The sequence below is a fragment of the Melanostigma gelatinosum genome (genome assembly GCF_949748355.1).
Source record: "Melanostigma gelatinosum genome assembly, chromosome: 19".
NCBI lineage: Eukaryota > Metazoa > Chordata > Actinopteri > Perciformes > Zoarcidae > Melanostigma > Melanostigma gelatinosum.
Genome location: NC_136652.1, coordinates 13,574,869 through 13,593,245, shown reverse-complemented (window position 1 = coordinate 13,593,245; position 18,377 = coordinate 13,574,869). Strand labels below are relative to the sequence as shown.

The 18,377-nt window shown below is 41.0% G+C and overlaps 4 protein-coding genes across 5 annotated transcripts; 1 reads left to right on the top strand and 3 right to left on the bottom strand.

The window, feature by feature from the left end:
* The first annotated feature begins 1,173 nt into the window (after positions 1-1,173).
* On the top strand, positions 1,174-3,301 carry mrps10 (mitochondrial ribosomal protein S10). Its single transcript, XM_079291452.1, has 7 exons — positions 1,174-1,278; positions 1,420-1,472; positions 2,158-2,227; positions 2,357-2,496; positions 2,595-2,703; positions 2,785-2,874; positions 2,985-3,301. The coding sequence occupies exons 1-7, from the start codon at positions 1,207-1,209 to the stop codon at positions 3,063-3,065; spliced, it is 615 nt and encodes a 204-aa protein (XP_079147578.1). The 5' UTR covers positions 1,174-1,206; the 3' UTR covers positions 3,066-3,301.
* A 690-nt stretch (positions 3,302-3,991) lies between these two features.
* On the bottom strand, positions 3,992-9,671 carry LOC306792933 (uncharacterized protein). 2 transcript variants are annotated; one of them, XM_079290303.1, is made up of 6 exons: positions 9,522-9,671; positions 7,637-7,725; positions 7,272-7,421; positions 7,015-7,146; positions 6,761-6,886; positions 3,992-4,172 (listed from the first exon to the last, which is right to left on the bottom strand). In XM_079290303.1, exons 2-6 carry the CDS (start codon positions 7,723-7,725, stop codon positions 4,148-4,150), a joined length of 522 nt encoding a protein of 173 aa, XP_079146429.1. In that variant the 5' UTR covers positions 9,522-9,671; the 3' UTR covers positions 3,992-4,147. The 2 variants fall into 2 exon arrangements, with proteins under 2 accessions (XP_079146429.1, XP_079146428.1); XM_079290302.1 differs by lacking the exon at positions 3,992-4,172 and adding an exon at positions 4,943-6,263.
* A 329-nt stretch (positions 9,672-10,000) lies between these two features.
* On the bottom strand, positions 10,001-10,978 carry msgn1 (mesogenin 1). Its single transcript, XM_079290748.1, has one exon. It carries the CDS (start codon positions 10,921-10,923, stop codon positions 10,492-10,494), a length of 432 nt encoding a protein of 143 aa, XP_079146874.1. The 5' UTR covers positions 10,924-10,978; the 3' UTR covers positions 10,001-10,491.
* Positions 10,979-11,999: 1,021 nt separating this feature from the next.
* On the bottom strand, positions 12,000-18,349 carry gen1 (GEN1 Holliday junction 5' flap endonuclease; the record flags this gene model as incomplete). Its single annotated transcript, XM_079290724.1, has 13 exons — positions 12,000-13,920; positions 14,373-14,522; positions 15,530-15,591; positions 15,708-15,838; positions 15,929-16,009; positions 16,107-16,143; positions 16,550-16,700; positions 16,913-16,995; positions 17,097-17,170; positions 17,262-17,372; positions 17,639-17,815; positions 17,901-18,099; positions 18,189-18,349. The coding sequence occupies 13 exons, from the start codon at positions 18,347-18,349 to the stop codon at positions 12,611-12,613; spliced, it is 2,727 nt and encodes a 908-aa protein (XP_079146850.1). The 3' UTR covers positions 12,000-12,610.
* Positions 18,350-18,377: the final 28 nt, after the last annotated feature.

The following is an 18,377-nucleotide window of genomic DNA, read 5'->3' as shown; positions in this document are numbered from 1 at the left end:
GCTACAGCTAGCACGTGAGCACTGTTCATCCTTTCGGTTTTTTTTTATATTAGCACGTAGGTTTTCATAGTACCCAGAGGTCGGTGGCCTTGTTGACAAAGTGGGCAGTTCATTAACAAAGCCGGAGAGACACCAACGTCCGGTGAAGTGCTTACCTCTGCTCTGTGCTGCTGCTGCTGCTGCTTCTTCTTCTTCTTCTTCTGCAGCCTGCTACTGTGTACATTGGTAGGGCCCGACAGCTGGGTCACGTGACAGGCACGTGATTTTGACCAATTAAATGACCACAGTTCGCATCAATAACTCAAGTTTTTTTTTCTTCTTATACAGTTACAGTCTGTGGTTTTTATAAGATATGTCAATGTGTATCTTTATTTAAAATTGTACCATTAACACTCCAGAGCTGCACTGAACTGGTTTTTAGAAATAATTACATTAGCTTTAATAATTGACATGTGTACGAAAGTATTAAATGTAATGAGAAGTCTGATATACATGTATTAGATTATGGGTGTTTAGCGTTTGGACCTGCAGCAACTACATCTCTCAGAAACTCAATATAAGACAACATTCAACACCCTGGTATTTGAGGCTATGTACAGGTGCTGTTGGAACAATTGGGAGAAATGCCACTTGACTGAAGGGGAATATAGCTATATTTAAATAACGGGTTCATTTAACCAGTTTAAAATAATTTAACACAACATACACTGAAACCCTGTTGGGAAAAGGAGAAAATAAAAGCTAAAAGTTTTGGATTGACAATCGAGCAGAAAATAAAGAGCTAGAAATAACTGAAATAAACATGAGTCCAAGGATGCCCCTATCAGTAATACCACCGTGGATAGGCCACTTCCTGACCTTGTTGTATGAGTCTTGCACTGCTTGGCAAAAATAACAAAGATAAGGAGTTTGCTTTACGTACACCAGTGATATAACTACTATATCTTTATTTACATTTACACAGGTGCCTCAGTTCACAACATGTGTATTTAATTAAGAGTTTCAGATTTTGTATATATTTTTAACTTTATTTTTTTTTCTTTAATACTTGATTTAGTGAATATTTAGAGTCGCAATTCACCCTCCATACCACTTGGTGGCGCTAATGTGGCATAACGTTATTTACCAACCGCCATAAACACAAAATCAGGAGAAGAAGAATGCCTTTTCTTTTTTTTTCTTCTGCTGTCCCACATTCTTAAAAACATGGCTGCCCCCATGGCTGTCAGACGAGAGTTGTTTTCTCTTACAAGGATACTTGGAGAAATCTCACATTCGGTACAGTAACTAACATATTCTTTGATTTGTACAACATCCGCTAACAGTTAACTAATGTGACATCTCGCAGTTTTGTCACTGACAGTTAATACGTAACGTTAAATGTCTTCTCTCATGTTACTAATGTGCGTTTATTTACAGGGACCGAGAGCGTCGGGGGCCTGTTCAGGTCACAGGAAATGTAATATAATCAGGTATGTTACAGTGTTTCATCTCCGCTCGTCTAGAGTCTACGTAATTTATTAATAACTGTAAAAAAATCATCATAAAAAGTCACCTTTGAGCTGTTTTCTACAGTACATCGAGGCAGCATATATTATCTCAACCATATGAGGTTTGAATCCATCTATTTTCTCCACAAATTGTGTAAGCAGCATTGCACACGTTTATCTACGAAGTTTATTTTGAGTGCACTTTATTTGACGTAGTAAAAGTAAAATATAATGAAAAGTGCAGAAGCACATGCGGAACAAAAGAGAGAAAAACACAAGGAATTTTTAAAAGGAAAACGTGTAATTATATTATTTATTATTATTATTATTATTATTATTATTAAGAATGGTATTTAATGAATTAGGAGCTTATTCCACAGTTTGACATTCAAAAGTGCAGAAGGCTTCATCGTTGGTACCGGTCTAACGTTCTGAATAGCAGCGTGTATGTGGCTCTAACTGATCTCTTTACAAGTTAAATTATCCTAAAATCTGCTCCGACACAGAAGAAGACAAAGAATGTTGTGAGCTTTGTATGTTTTAAAAAAAAAAATTCATTTCAAAGGGGAAAACAGGATTCAGTGTGAAGCCAACACTAAAACACAGTAAAGTTACAGAATCATTTGTACTAAACTTATGTTAACGATTCACCATTCTGTTCCTGCAGGTCCCATCTCCCATTGGCATCCAGCACTTCCTTCCACACCTCAGCAGTGTTTTCATCAACGCCTTCATCAGTGAGTTATCGGTACAATTTATTCATCTCAGACTTTTTATTTTATTTTTCAACAGCTCTACTCAATATTGACATAATACAAAAAAAGTGAGACGTCCGCTCACGTGCAATGTATCTTGTTTCCTCTCAGATCACTGTCACAGAAGAGCCCGACTCACTGTTTCAGACTGTGTCACTGCTGGTCAAAGGTCACGACAGATCCGTGTTGGACAGCTATGAGTTGTTTGCCTCCATGGCAGCTAAAGAGCTGGGCATCACCATCAACAAAGTGTGAGTAATCTGCCACATGGGACACTAGCAATGTTAGCAATGTATTATAGTATCTTTCTCACTGACATTATTTTGCTGATCTTTTTTTTCTGCCACAGTCATGAACTTCCCAAGGACATGGAGAGATTTACACTCTTGAAGTCAGTTCACATCTTCAAAAAACACAGGGTCCAGTATGAGATGAGGACACACTACCGGTGCATTGAGGTGATGATTAATTAAATTAGTCAATGTTTGGTATTTGAGCCTCACAATGGTATGTGATGATTCTAAACTCGTGTGTTGCAGCTGTCTCATATAACAGGCTGCACTGCACAGGTATTCCTTGAATACGTCCAGAGGAACCTCCCCGAAGGTGTGGCCATGGAGGTGACAAAGGTGAGTTACTGCAGAGTCAGTCGTACACCCACAACAATCCCACCTGCTCAATCTAATTGTGAATTCAAATGGGCTGAATTTCCTCCCTCCCCCTTTGTTCATGCTATCAGACCGCCATGGAGAAGGTTCCAGATCACATCCTTGAACCCATGTGGGAGGACCACCCCATTGATGACAAGCTCAGCCAGTGATTACACGCAATGGATGCTTATTGGATGTGTTTTCTCCAGAACATTTTCATCAACACAGAGTTGAACACGACACAAAAAGAGCCAGCCATATAACTTTCAGTCATCAACATCAACATGTAACAGTCACTTCCTGGCATGTTTTGTCTTTTTCTGTGGAAAAAAAAGTATGGAATCCATTGTATGTTTTGTTTCTTTTCTTCAATATATAAAATAAATTCTGCATCTAGTAACTTTAACTCACCTTTTTGTGCGGTTCTTCAATGGGAGTTATGACTTTAATAATACTTCTACATCAATATTACAATGTTTTTGTTGAACTGTCTGCAGAGGTATTTGATTAGTTTGTTATTCTGTAGGACACAAGACATTTGTTTTTTGCATTTATTGAATTATTAGCATACAAAAATCTTTGAGACAAAGCAGAAAAGAAACTCATTTATTTTCACATCCATCCTCCGCTTAACAGTGAAAACAACATGGCATACTTATCCTGTGATTGAAGGCAAATACTTCCTGTCCTTCCACTCGGACATAAATCATATACCGCAGTGTGTCATCACCACAAAGTAAACTGGTGAGGAGCTTTATTGTTTTTGCTGCAGAGAAATCTCCAGCTATTCAACACAAATCACGTTATTAAGTTATTGAGTAATATTTGGACAGATCTGGCGGTGGTATGGCTGCAGGGATCCGGGCTGTCTTACCTAATCATCAATCCTGTGCCTACTTGATGTACCTTGCATGGTTATGTAGGTATTGTTAACACAAGGTGTACTTACTGTCCATTCTTGTTAAGAACTCACAGTACAGATGTACTTCCATGTGAGTCAAGCAAACATCTGAAATGTATTGTTAGTAGCCATTAATAATAGAGTATCATAACCTATTGAGCTATAGTCGTCTGACTCTCACTGAGTTTTGTCATTGTTTGAACTTCCATCCTGAAAGAGAGGATCTCCCGGCATCAGAGAGGGAGGGGTTTAGGGATTAAGACACAAGAGGAGACTCACCTGTTCAGGTGAAGTGTCACGCTGCTGATGAAGGAGGGGAGAGATGTGAGGAAGGGCCTGGGTTCCGGGAGGTTACCTGTACTGTGTGCCCCCCCCCCTTCAGGAGACAATAACAGTCAGTCTGTTATAATCGACCAAAGGGAGAAAGGAGAAGGGACTGAAGAGGCAGCAACACGTATTGAAAGTGCAGAAGAGATGGAAAAAGACCGACAGAGGAAAATAACACCTGTCGTGGCTAATTTATTAATCATACTAGCTGTGATTGGCTCAGAGAATAAAATGTTCTAAAATAATGAAAAATCCTTGTTTTTGCCATCAGTAAATAGAACATAGAGTACTAATAATAAATGCATCTTCATATGACTGTGCTTTTGCATTACAGCAGGGTTTTGTGACAATGCTAAAAAAGTAAGTAAGCAACCCTAAATTAGCACATTATGGAAAAAGAGCGACATGCATTCATAAAGCTTGCAAAACATTAAGAACTCAAAAGTTTTTAAAATTGGTGTCCACTTTATTCAATGTCCCATGAGATGGTGTCCTTACATCATTCATTTAATAACGTGTTGCTACTCTTTGCTATTAAAATACCGCAACTTTATATGCACATACACACGCATACATGCATGGCAGATTTTATTTGTATAGAAATGTACAGGAGTATAACAGGAATTAAATTATTAAACTTCTGACAATATCTTATCGTAGCAAGAAAATAAGTCCTTGGTCATATCCGAGTGTTTATCCTTTGAAGATGATGTCCTCCTTTTAGACACGCTACCACTGAATTTGAACTGTGAATTGAAGTTCAGTCAAAAGCATTTCAACCTCCAGTCGAATTAACACGGTGACATTAATGGTGATGCACTAGAGTGAGCAAAGTACATTTTCAATATATATATCTACAATCATGTGCATTTTAAAGTGGTATTTACGTGGATGAAATGTTCACTTCCAAATATGAAACAGTGTTGCTGTGCCGCTGTGTACAGTACTAGTTTTGACATTTCAGTCTCTCCCATATATTACAAATATGTTGTAAATTATAAGGACAACTCTCAGACTGGTTTGTGAATGAACAAATAAAGAAAAGTAGAGTTTATTTTTAGCTTTATTTTGACTATGTCATATGTCTTGACGGTTTTCATCAAACACATTCACAGGTTCAAACGTTACGTTAATCACAGTAAATCGAGTATTCATAACACTTAAAAAACTAGACACAGGAAAGAGTAACTTCTCGTCCTTAACTGAAGCAAATGCGAACGGAATTTGCTTTATAAAATCGACTAGAAATATATTTCAATGTACTATTCATTTGTGAGGTCTATTCCATTTTGTCGTTACAAGACAAACATGAATGTTTCAAACAGCAATACTGGTAAAACATAAAATAGCTGCACATTAACAATGTAAAATATCAAATGAAATACTCATTAATACTTAACAAGTGGAATGTTCTTTTGGAAAATGTGTCAGCGTTAAACAATAGTCACTGCATGGCTTGGTGCTGTTATAATGCATACTGTAACTATTTCTATGTAACAGAAGGAAAGTGAGAGAGGTCCAAGGTGTAACTAAGTTGACAGCGGTGCTCGAGAGCTGTTTTTTAAATTAATTTAATTCACACATCTTTCCCCAGCTCTAAATATACAGTGTCACCCATTTTTTAAATTCTTTATTACAATTTAGGAAAACTTCTTAAGGCTCACAGGGCGACTGTAACAAGAACCACAGAACATTGAATGAACTTTGACAAGAAGTTTCCTCCCTTTGAGAACAGCGGCTTCAAACTTTTTCTCAACATTGTCAAATAGCTCCTACAGTACCAACAGCATATATTTAACAAAGATAACAGAATGCCTTTACATTGTTAAAGTTGTGAGGCATTTCAAGTTGTCATTTTGTCAAGTTTTCACATTATTTCTTTGCCAGTAAGACGATATCAAGAAGCAGACATTTGGCCACAGAGTATGTCATGAAGCTACTCGGAGACTTTGTGTAACACATAATTAAGGGGCGTTTCATTTACTGCACCACCTTAGGCCCCTTCTACATTTAACAAGTGTTTGGTTGTGGTTTTTAGGGCTGGCTGTGTTAAAAGCGTCGGCCACCAGGGGGCCCTGGCCACCTCTGGCCTCTGCCAGGTGGAGGGTGAAGCGGAGGAGAGACCGGTCCATTGTGGGAGCTGTGTAAAAGGATAAAATCACACATTGGATTCTTGGCTTCGGCCACTAGGGGGCACACTCTGCTAAGAGCAGCCATCTGAACTACTCCTGTGGGGGATGTCGTCCCATCTCACATACTGTGTACCCATCAAAGGCAAATACAGTGGAACGTCTTTCCCAATGTCATTATTCCATGCACTATTTAAGAGTCTGGCTTAACATCGTTGAGCAGATATTGTAATTTTTATTTACAAACGAAGTCAACATTCTTTGACCATTTGTTGTAGTAATACAAATGAGTTGGGCAAAAGGCTTTATAATTGATTCTATTTGAGAAACTGAGAAAGAAATGTGATAATTAGAGCTGCGTATTTGCTTTACAGAACTAAAGGAATGTAACTGGTGTAACCACGTCTCGAGTACTCATCAGAGGTATTTTAAATCTATTCGGCGCAGCAAAGAAAGTGCAGAGAATTGTGACTTGCAAAGCTTGAGCGTGATGTTAATATTCACTTACCCTCTTGGGCTGCGGGGGTGGAAGTGCCGTGGAGGCCCAGGGGGCAGCATGCCGCGGCCTCGAGGGTGTGGCGGACACCCTCTGAAACCAGGATGACCTGGAGGAGGGGGTGGATGGGGTCCGTGCCTAGAGACAGAGAGAAGTGTCACAGCGACACAATACAGTTTCATGGACACATTCTTCAATCAGAGGAAACCTTTGGGAGTGGTACAGATGAGCCTGCGTTGTAGGGTGATTGTGTGTGAGGTGGTTACCTGTGCATGGGTGGGAAGGGGCCTCTGAGATGCATGGGAGGTAGTGGGGGAGGAGGAGGGCCCATGCCCATTGGTCCACCCCGACCCCGATGATCTCTGGGGTCTGGGTAAGGTCGCATCCTCCTCATTCCTCTGCAAGGGAAGGGCAGGAAGTTTACCCATAAAGTTAAGCATTTTAATCTTAAATACAGCACGTAACAAAGGTATTTGTTAATCTTATTTGTCCCTAACACCATGTACAGTTCAAATGTCCTTACCTCATGGGTGCAAATCCATTCATGGCTCCATCTTTCGCTCGACCCCTCCCATATCCAGGTGGATCGAACCCTTTCATCATGCCCCGCCCACCACGCATGCCGCCTCGACTCATCCGACCCCCTCGACCCCGGCTTTTAAAGCTATGACCCCTGAGGAGATTTTTTAATAAAATATGAGGAAAACAGCCGTTCCACCATTAGTCCAAGTTCAGTCGTATACAGGCAACTCTGTACAATGGCAAAACCCAAACGCAGTGAAGGACACTTAAGTGATTAGGAGCCCTTAGCTTTCCTTCACATTCAGTTTAAAAACCATTATGTCTCCATAAATACAGTATCAGGCTGGAAGGCACAACAAGACTGACCTAAATGTGTTGTCCATTAAGGGTCTCTGAGATTCTTCCTTGGAATTTTTTGAAGTTTCTGTCACCTTTTCTCCTGCGTCTGCATCCATCTGAAACGATGCAGGTCAACATTAATATTCTAATGCATTCTTCTGTATGAAATAAAATATTGGACATAAAAGACATATACAGCCTGCTCTGACATGATAGAGATTTCTACATACAAAATAGGGCGTTTTTTACCATTTAAAAATAGATTGCATGCAGATATTGTGACTTCCATGCAGCTATGAGGTCAAGCATGATATTAAGTAATGAGAGCCTCCATCAAAAAGATTTATTTGATATGAAGGGGAAAAAAATCATTCATCATAGATCCTCCAACAAAGACTTGAGTCTTGGCAATTTAATTTGACATTCTGTACACTGGCATTACCTTGATAACACAGTGATGCACAGCGATAGCCATCGTTAACACCTTTTGCTTTCCTGCTATTCCTCTTGTTGTGTGAGATAGTTTTTGTGTAATACCACTCACAACATGCTGAGTGTGTTGAGGTATGTGTGTGTCTACAATGTGTTAAAATGGCACTGAAACACGAAACCTCGGTGTTGCATTCCCTGCAGAGAAGCAGGTGGCAGGTTTCCAAGTTAAGCACGGACGGGACAACTGGAAGTCAAAGTTGATAACGGGAAAAGTATTAATAGTCCCTAAGCCCGGATCACTACCGTTGAAAAATGCAGCATCTGTGACGCTACTAGGAGTGTGGAGAGCAGACTTTTGTGATTTAGGGGGAAAGGAAGAGAAGAGAGGGGGGTTTGGGCACTAAGCATATAACTGACACTTATTCGAGGAATTCACATTTTTGGAGCGACTTTCAAAATACCCCCTGAGGGTAAAAAAAATTTCTTCCACAGTGTCAGAAACTTTGGCTGGATTCAACAAATCCCGTGAATTTAAGAGGTCAACACGTTGGCCAAATACCCTTTTAAAAAGAACCGCATTCTAAGATAAACTCTGTAAGGATACAACAATAAATACTGCAAAACTGTTAAGTTCCTGTTGGAAAAACATTTATAGAGAATATAGCAGATGACAAAAATGCAACATGTTATGATGAGGTCACAATATGTGTACTATTTACTCTCCCTAGGAATATCATTTCCTTATTATGGGATTGGTCTATCTATGGTCTACCAGTAAACAACAAAGTCTATGCAGATCTAGAAACACTGGTGTTTATATATTTCGGATTATTTGATAAACGGTGAGTTCCAGCATTGTTAAAGCCTGTTTTAATTCATGCAACTGTGCTGTTTATACTTTCTCTTAACTGTATGTACATAGAGGAACACCTATAGCTTCAATGAATGACGTCTGAAAAAGGATATTTTGTAGCATATGTGTGGTGTCGTTGAATTGTATCTGAATGTTGTTTATAATGTTTTGTGCATCCCATTTATATCAATGAGGGTTCTCTCTTTATATGCGTCCATCTTAAGACAGCTATTTATATCTTTATATATATTTACACAGACAGTAACCGTGCCATTGAGGACTGTCACGCATACATGACCACAGTGTTATATTCAAGTATATCAGCCTGCAGAGCCAGAGGCGTCACGGAAACATTGTATTCTGATCCTGAGAGGCGGGTGAAGCTATGTGAGCTCTGAAATATTAAGCTAGGACCATCAGAAGGGGGCCGTGTGCAACACTTGAAGTCTCTACAGGAGCTAATGTTGAGCACGGCTGGTTAATTAAAGGGCTAAAATGGCCCCGTCTATTTCCTGGAGTAAAGATGGCAGAGCTGACCTGGCATTTTGATACATTGTGTCTTAAATTAGTTTTTATAAAAGGGGCGTTCCTGTGGTTTACAAACGCGTTGATAGATAAGGGACTTACGTCAGCTGATGATGGAGGCGAGGTAGATTTGAAAAGTTTTACAATTTCCCTACTAGCTAATAAAAATAAAATATATATATTGGAAAAATAAAAATGTACAAGAATGTCCTACGGCTTCTGTAGCTCTTTCGCGGTTTGAGATGGCGGCTTCGTCAGGCTAGACCACATCCCTGGTCTGAGATTTCGTGGAGAGGAATGCATTACGGAGGGTCACGCCCACCGGGAGGAATGCTGGTGTCTGATTGGCTACTTGTTGCTCTCAATCAGCCTGTGTGCGATGTTTTGGCATTCTGATTGGAGGAATTGAATGACGTTCGTTCGAATCAATTGTACTATTAAATAAGGTAAATTAATGAACCGGGCATGAAGTTAAACACAAATCACTCATTTATTGTAGATGTTGAATTAGAGGACATATTCGGGTGTATATAACCTGGATCTGACACACGGTGATTGTTATAACCTATAGTTTACGGTGGATACAAATATAGGTAGAATTGAATGAACAAATGAACTTATCATTTAAAAAAGGCAAGAAGACTAATTATTTAATAGCTTTCATACGCAACAAAACTTTGATATATCATGCAGCTAACGTTACTTTACTCTAAAACACACTACGTTCTCTGTTAACACGAACACATGGGCTAGAGAGAGATTCTTCATCACTAAAGTTATATTTCATACCCATTAAGATACCATAAGAGAAACATATACATATCAACAAACAGCACACTGTATATCCAAACACTGAATTCATCAAAGCCTCATATAGGCTACAAAATAATTGCCAAGTGCCCGTTAAACAATATTTACACCAAGAAAACGGCAAACAAAGGACATATTAAATGAAATCAAATGATTAAGTTATCTCAAATGTGTTGTATTTCTCATCAAGTATTTAAAACTAACTCCATTAAATGTCCAGATGAGAGGAAACCTGATGCGTAAAAAGTCAAAATTGCGTCCGTTACGCGCGGCTCAGGATGTCTGAAAGCTTGTTGATGTACTCAATTGTATATTTGAGGGTTTGTATCTTGGTCAGGGGCTGGCCTCTCTTGCTGTAGTCCGGCGGCAGGTAGTCTCGGAGATGATGCAGAGCCTCCGCAAGACTCCTCATCCGCATCTTCTCCCTCTCGCTGGCCTTCACGCGTCTTTTGGTGGACATCTTGGGCTTGCCCAGCCTCTGCGCCGTTGGATTAGCTCTCCGTCCCGTGAAGCCGAAGTGGAAGTCCTTCATCTCCTGATGCCCGCTGGAGTAGCACATCTCCGGTGACGAGCACATGGAGTCCATCGAGGACTCCGGTGAGGTGGACTGAAGTGAGTCCTGATCTCCCCCAAAAGTGCTCTCATGGCTCTTCCACTCAGCCAGAATTTTAGCGGTGACAACCTCCAGGTCCATGTTAGAAATATCCCGAGACTTCCAGGCGTTCGTGCAGCGCGGGTGACATTGGCGGCGAATGACAGATTCTGTGAAGGTGATTTTGGCCAAAGCGTTTTTATATAGAAGCAGATCTCCGGAGGTTTATGGGTTCACAGCTCAGGCGAAGAAAGTTCAAAGAAAACCTGAAGTGCCAAAATGCGACCTTCTCGAAGGACGTCGTTCACCACTGGGGTGTGAATCGGGCTAAACAGACGGATAATGTGATAGAAAGAAAAATAATTTGATTCCTTTTGTGGGAAATTACTCTTTAAAGTCTACACGACGACAATTATCAGTTTGATGTGATCTGTCTAATGAAGCAATGAGGGGATGCTGCGTCACCTGAGATCTTCACACCTCTCCGGGAAGTCAGGCCCGCGTGTGTCTTCAGTCGAGGAGTTATATCAACCAAATTATTCAAGGCTAAAATAATTCAATATTTTACCGCTCTGTACTGAATCTTAAGATTATGTTTTACCTTTAAACGTACACCTCGAGTAATGTTTCTTGTTTCCAATGCAGTCGTTTCCTCTTTGCATCAAGTGTGATATTTACACTTAACAAAAAAAAAAGACATGACTCAACAAACTTTAGGAGCCAAATTGATTTGCACTGAAAAACGAGCAGAATCATCCTGACAAACTGCTCTATTTCCAGCACTTCTCGTTATTTGGGTCGAGGATGCAGCTGTCACCAAGCTGCTGCCAGACCTTTCATGTCTGAAAAGGTGTGTAAGGCCTCACTCATGATCAAGGGGACCAACGCTGGCTGGCAGGTTGTAAAACCAACTGCTCAGCGTCCTCGGTGTCCCCCTGAGCTGCAGTGCCTCTGTGTGGAGTGACATTTAAAGCTTGTCAAACAGAAGTGGGAGGGAGAAAACACATGTGGTGCTGTTACATGGTATAACATGAAAACTGTGCTAATCCACAACCTTCAACCCCGATTAACGGTTCTTGTTAGGATCAGATGAATGGATAGCAAGGCAAACTTTGGTTATACGAAACATTTATAAAAAGATTTATTGTAACAATTACATTTCGTTTGTTCATTGGCAACACAATCAGTCAGGCTTTTCAATACCAACATATGTTACAGAACCTACTGGCACAGCTTCAATAAAATAACGGAGGAACGTTTGACACATGGTTTGATTTTTTTTGCTTTTTCTGAAACTTTCAAAGCACGTCTCACTAATAATCAGCATGTTATATTTACAACTGGTTAAACTTTGCACTCATTTTACTGAAACAGATCCATTTAGGGTCACAGTAACAGGTTTTGTTTTTATTGATTATTTTCTTGATAATTCTTCACAATTTCATGATTTCAACAATTGTTTTTTTTAGTCTGATAAAAAACACACAAAGATATACAAGCTGTTATACCGTCAAGGCAAAGAAAAGCAGCAGCTTCTTATATTTGAGAGGCTTGAACCATAAAAAGTTTGACTTATTTGCTTGAAGAAAATACTAAAACCATTATCGGATCATCAAAAGAGTTGCTGATTTTCCATCAGTTGACGACGACACTAATTGTTGCAGCTCTTCTGTAAAAAGTGGACCTTCAGAGCAGACTTTTTGGTCCATTTCCAAGGTTCAGAATAAACGTTCACATTCAACACAACACAGCTTACATCTTCTTGTCCATCATCCTGTAATCGTCCGGCTCACTTCAGGAATTTCAGCCTCAGTCTCTCTGCCAGTGGCAGTGGACTCTCACTACAAATAACTGAGTCGTCACTGTCGAACGCAGGTGATGCTGGAGTCTCAAGGAACACGCCACCGTCCACATTAGCTGGGGAGACATCCTGGCATCTGCTTTTAGTCGATGCAGGTATGCCGTTTATCTCCATATCTGCACTGTAGCTCCGAGGTTTGAGTTGTAGTAGCTGAAGAGTGTGAGCTGTCTTCGCTGCTGGTTTGATCGTTTTAGGTTTCAGGGGGAAGTCTGAGAGGAAGCCGCCCTTGATCTTCATGTTCATGGGCTTGATTTGAGCTTTTCTTTGAGGTCCAGACTGCTGGTTCTCCGCATCACTTTCCTCGCTCGATGAACACATGCTCATGCACACGCTCTTCTTGGTGGTCTGCGGCACGTTCCCGTCCTTGTCACTTCGGGCTGGGTCAGAGTGGCTCCTCTGTGGGGGGACAGCAGATGACGAGATGGCTTTTCGGACAAATTTATATTTCACAGGAGGCTTTTGGGAGCCACTGCATTTGTCCTTTGTTTCTGCCTTACTTGTTGCACACTGCCTTTTGTCCGTGAGTTGCCCTTTTTTGTCAACAGCAGAGTCCTTTCCTGACATATCACTGTCACTACCACCTTTACTGGGGATCTGGCCTTTTGGTTTTGAGTTATGAGACCAAATGTGTTTGAGAGAAGCCAACTCATAGTTCAGTTGTTTTGAGACCACGTCATTGTGTGCCTCCATCTGGTTCATAGCTTTAGCTGTGTTCCTCATGAGCAGCCTCTCCCTTAGAGGACAGTCCGTGTAGCACAACTCCGCAGCAGATCTGGGGTCGGCTTCTTTGACATCACCTGAGGTTTTCTGCTTTGTGCTCTCGTCCTCTGTTTCCCTGACATCACCGTCTGGGGTTTTGCTCAGTTTGGGCTCAGTGTTGTGGTTTGTAGCGGACGGGTGAGTTGGAGAGGATGTGAAGGACAAAGCATCCCAGTCGATATCACTCAGGTGTAGAGCGTCGATAACGGCAGAGACAGACGGTGGAGCGACAGCCTCGGATTCTGCACGAGACAGAGGAGCACTGGGGCTGCTGTGGTCTTCCTTTAACTTCAGATGCTGTTTATGGTTCACCGGAGTGTCCAAAACCACCACTTCTGGTTCCTCTGTGTTTGAAACGGCATGGATCAGCGTTTGTGCGTTTGTGTTGGGGGAACTCTGGAGGGTCATCTGGTCCAAGAGGTCTGAAATACCATCGGAGACATCAGATAGCTTCTCCTTTTTACTCTTTGGCTTTTTCTCTGTAAAAAAAAAAAAAGATCGAGACTGGATGTCAGTGAACAAATAAAAAGTATCTCTCGACTGTAAATCTCGGTGGCTAGTTTTTAGGAAGTGAACCTCTAGCAGTTATGATCGGGAGGGGGGGGGGGGGGGGGTACAACCTGCATAAAGTGACAGCGAGGCCTGTGAGACAGACACCTCTCAGCTGCATCAAAGCCTTTGGTGTGAACCAGCCGAGCTGCCAAACTCTGCATTTTCAGGTGTCAGAGCCGCTGCAATAGACGGCCTTGAAAAACAAGTTAACGCACCAGGTGCCTTTGATCCAGAGCTTTTCAAGTCTGTGTTTGTGCGTGAGAGGGGGGGGGGCTCCCGACATGAATCATTTTATAAAAATCTTCCCAGAAAGAAAAAAACCACATGGCATTTAATGTTGTATGTGTATGCCAGTGAACATAATAACTTATTCTCTCACTCTTGGTCTTATTCTCTTCGGCCTGATCTTTGTCTCTCAGGTAGCTCTCCACCACCTCTGGGTAGGCCACACGGAAGAGAGACTCTTCCTCCACCGTCCTCACTTCATGTTGATCCTCTGCAGGCTGGTCCTCAGGAAACACGTAATGTTCTGTAGAAGAAGAAAAAGAAGACAAATCAAGGTCAGATCCAAATTGGTCTCAATAAGTATATCTTGTGACCTTTTATAAGAAAATCAAAGAATCAGAATCAGAAACCAGTCTGTTGCCAAGTGGGTTTCACGTACAAGGCGGTGTTTTGGTGCATTCATTGTATACATAGTAAGATAAACATAGGAATAGAATGTTTGTATTTACACTGTAATTTTCTTGTATTCCATATTTATGTTTCAGAAATGTGGTTCTTTACTGAAAAAAGAAAAAAGTTCAACCTGAGAAAAGTATTACTACTTGTTGTGAACCACTTTTCTTCCTCTTAACAATTAGTTTTAAAATGTATTATTGTGACTATTATATTATAGTAATATAATGACGAATAATTATTATATTTCCTAGAGGCCAAAGTGATAAAATCTAAAATGTCTTGTTTTGTCAAACTAAGAGAACAAAAAAAGAACAAACATCAATTTACTATAATATTAAATTAAATATGCAAACCTGTCAAACATTTGGTATTTCTGCTCAACCTCAATGATAAATCAACTGTCAAAACAATTAATATTCGGTCAACTAATTATTCAATCAACGTATCGTAGAATTTGATAACCTATGCATTTGTAATCAATGATTTCAAGTATTGTTACTTTAAAATATACACTCAATAATGGTAAATACAAATGTAAACCCATTATGTAATCATTTGAGTTGTATATATTTGAAATGACATGAGGAACCCCATTCTGAAGAAGCTGATCGAGAGTTTCTCGGGCCGGGCTTGTCAGGCGGGCTTGTTAGTGAAGAAGACTTTGATATGACAGATTGGGAGGAAGCCAGTTTAGCACCTAGTGGCTGTTGTGACTGATCTGTCACCTCTGAACTCAACATCACAGCAAGTCACTAACAGACAACCCGGTGTCACTCAACCCAGAGGATGTTTTTCTAAAATATCGCAATCGTCTAACATGAGAAAAAGAAGAAAGTTGATGAGATTGATACCGACCTGGAGCGCTCCAGATGATCTCGAAGCAAGCGACGGCATTCCTCACCCTCGGTTTGAATATTCTTTTGAAGGGAAAACGCGTCGTTCTGCGTTATGATTGTACTGAAATAACTTTTTTACTGCAACAATGCCACTAAAGCAACAGTTTTGTTGTTGTTAAAGACTGGGCTTGTAGTACCTGAGGGGCTTGATTTGGGAACACATTTCTCTTCCATGTTTTCTGTTCATCAACTCTACGTAGGTCATCAGGACCAAAACCTTTTCACTGGTGTAATGCTTCGGCCACTCCATCTTGTCATAGGCAAATTTCTGAAAAACACAAATTTAAACATGCAACTTACTGAAAGATATATCTCACTGACTGGACAAGTCATATAAATAAATAAATAAACTCATTACCTGCATCAACAGCATATTCGGCTGTCTCCTCTTAAAATGAGACACAGGCTCATCCTTTGAAATCAGAAACTCTCGAATGATCTGCGAAATGCAATCAAAGATTTGAAAACCATGTAGTGTAGATTATCATACGACTGCGCAATAACATACAAGCCATTGCAGATGAAAACAGCTGTACCTCTGTGAAAGGGAACTGTTGACTTGCCAGGGTTTTCCTAAAAAAGAAATAAAACACAAAATGAACAGATTACACATTAACATGCAAACTGTCCTTTGTTGATGTCTTTAGTCAGTTTCTTTTGATAAATAGTACAAACCCCAAAGATATCAAGTTTGCTATCACAGAAGAACATCTGAAAATATTCACATCTCAGTTGTTGCAAAATATTCATTTTTTCTTCTTCAATTTAGCTCAAAAATGTCTTGATTAAAAGGAAAATTGCAAAACTGATGCAGATTATCTTTCTGATAATTAACTAATCAATTAATTAACTCGTCATTTCATCTCCTCAGACTGAGAATGATGATTGATAGACTGACTATGATACCTGCATTTCCCTGCTTGCCATTCCACTTTCATTTTGTGCATTTACATTTACTGGTTTTTGTAAAGTCACATACTTTCTGATATTTGCCTCAAAAGACAAGTCCTGCCGGGCCTGTTCGTAGCGGTGCCAGTCACAGGGACACCGGTAGTCAAAGTCCTGAGGTTGACAGAAACGTGTACTGTCGCAAAGCGCACAGCCGCCACGTTCATGTGCCTTCGCTGAGCCTGAAAAGGGGAGGAGATGAATCAGAATGTGATAAAATAAGAGAAGAAAGAGTAGACGAACAAAAAAAGATCAAACACACTACTACAACTTGGGTGTAAAGTCAGAGGCACATTCAGACTAACCCATCTCTCACATACGTGTATGTTTTAACATGACAGGTTAAATGGCTTTAAAGCAGCCATGTGTGAGACATGTCCTCACAGGAACTCACCAGGATGTCGACATATGTTGCAGTGAGGAACCTTCTTCACTCCCTCAAACATGCCTGCATTCTCCTCCTTCCACTGCATAAACCTGAGGTGATCAAAGACAGCTTACAAGTGCACAAACACCGTGTGTGTGAGGCAACGGAAAAAAATAGTGCTAATGTACAATCACACATCTGGGTTTCCTACCTCTGCAGAAGTGTTTGTCCTTTCAGCATCTGGATAAGCCTCAGAGCTTGCTCTTTACCAACACCTAGAATGCCCTGATGGAAGAATGACATTGTTCGGTGAACATAACTCATTCATGTTGGTGATTTTGAGGATGCAAAATTCTGATTAAGATGTCCTCCGTACTTTAGGAATATAATCACAGCCGAGGAGGACGGCCAGACCAACTAGATTCTCTCTGGAGAGATGCAACTCTGTTTGCACCCTGGATGTCCTGTAACAGTCCACCTGTGGGTCCTGCAGGGAACAGTCACAAACAATATTATGCAGATTAGGAACAAAGACATAGAATACAGAATGTTCTTCTGGAAACCAACAGGGAATTTGTGTTCAAACACAATTCTGAAAAGTTCTGATCACAGAGATAAATTCAGTCCTAATCCCCAGAACAGCCTTTCTGATGCGCACTGCAGCACATTCAAACCAGACTCCACTCCTGGGATTTGGGCTCAACTTTCTCCAGACGTTGTACTCCGTGGATGATTACACTTTCACAGACATACTTTACTGTTCATATTGAAGTTCCTGTAGACAGTCCGGGCTCCATACAAGAAGGCGTCTCCATCGTTGGTGATGCAGCCGTCCACCAGGCCCTGTGAGTCCAGGTAGGCACACATGGCCTCGGCCTCCCCGGCAGCTGTCACCCAGGGCAGACCCAGGTCTTCCAACATGTCTGCACACTGCAGGTATCAGAGAAGGGTGCATACAAATGAGTAATTCATAATGACTTGTCTGATCTGCAGGTGAGTGGGGGAAGCAACTAACCTCTCGAAGGACAGCTTTAAAGCGCCCTCTGCTGGTGTTCACTGTAGTCTTCGGGGCAGAAGCCTTTTTGAATCCTCCATATCTTGTTTGTGACCTCTTGCTCATGGTTTCTGCTTTTAGTTTAGGGGCTTCTCCTTCCATCACGAACACAAGCTTTACCCCCATAAGCGTGAGGGATGACGCCCTGAAAAATAAATTCCTGGACACACAAGAGCATTGCCTTTGGAGTAACCGGTGACCAGAAACAGTTTTAAGCTGATTTATTAAAGAGCGATATGTGACGTTTACCTCAGGTGTGGCTTGGTGACTCTCCCCATCATCGCTTGGACATGCTGGGCCTCGCACACCCACAGACTCAGGTCCACTGCCAGCGTCATTCCGCTCAAACTGTACAGCGGCACCGACTCACGAACCGGCTCCACGATGGACCACAAGTCGTGAACACCCATATCTAACCCCCCAGAAAACGGCTTTTTC

Excerpts from the sequence above, each read along its gene's own strand:
- mrps10 (XM_079291452.1), top strand. The coding sequence starts at position 1,207 with ATGGCTGCCCCCATGGCTGTCAGACGAGAGTTGTTTTCTCTTACAAGG. Across the intron at positions 2,228-2,356 it reads TTTCATCAACGCCTTCATCA|ATCACTGTCACAGAAGAGCC; the intron begins GTGAGTTATCGG and ends GTTTCCTCTCAG. Across the intron at positions 2,497-2,594 it reads GGCATCACCATCAACAAAGT|TCATGAACTTCCCAAGGACA; the intron begins GTGAGTAATCTG and ends TTTCTGCCACAG.
- LOC306792933 (XM_079290302.1), bottom strand. The coding sequence starts at position 7,725 with ATGGATGCAGACGCAGGAGAAAAGGTGACAGAAACTTCAAAAAATTCC. Across the intron at positions 7,147-7,271 it reads AATGGATTTGCACCCATGAG|AGGAATGAGGAGGATGCGAC; the intron begins GTAAGGACATTT and ends CTTCCCTTGCAG. Across the intron at positions 6,887-7,014 it reads CCCTTCCCACCCATGCACAG|GCACGGACCCCATCCACCCC; the intron begins GTAACCACCTCA and ends CTCTGTCTCTAG.
- msgn1 (XM_079290748.1), bottom strand. The coding sequence starts at position 10,923 with ATGGACCTGGAGGTTGTCACCGCTAAAATTCTGGCTGAGTGGAAGAGC.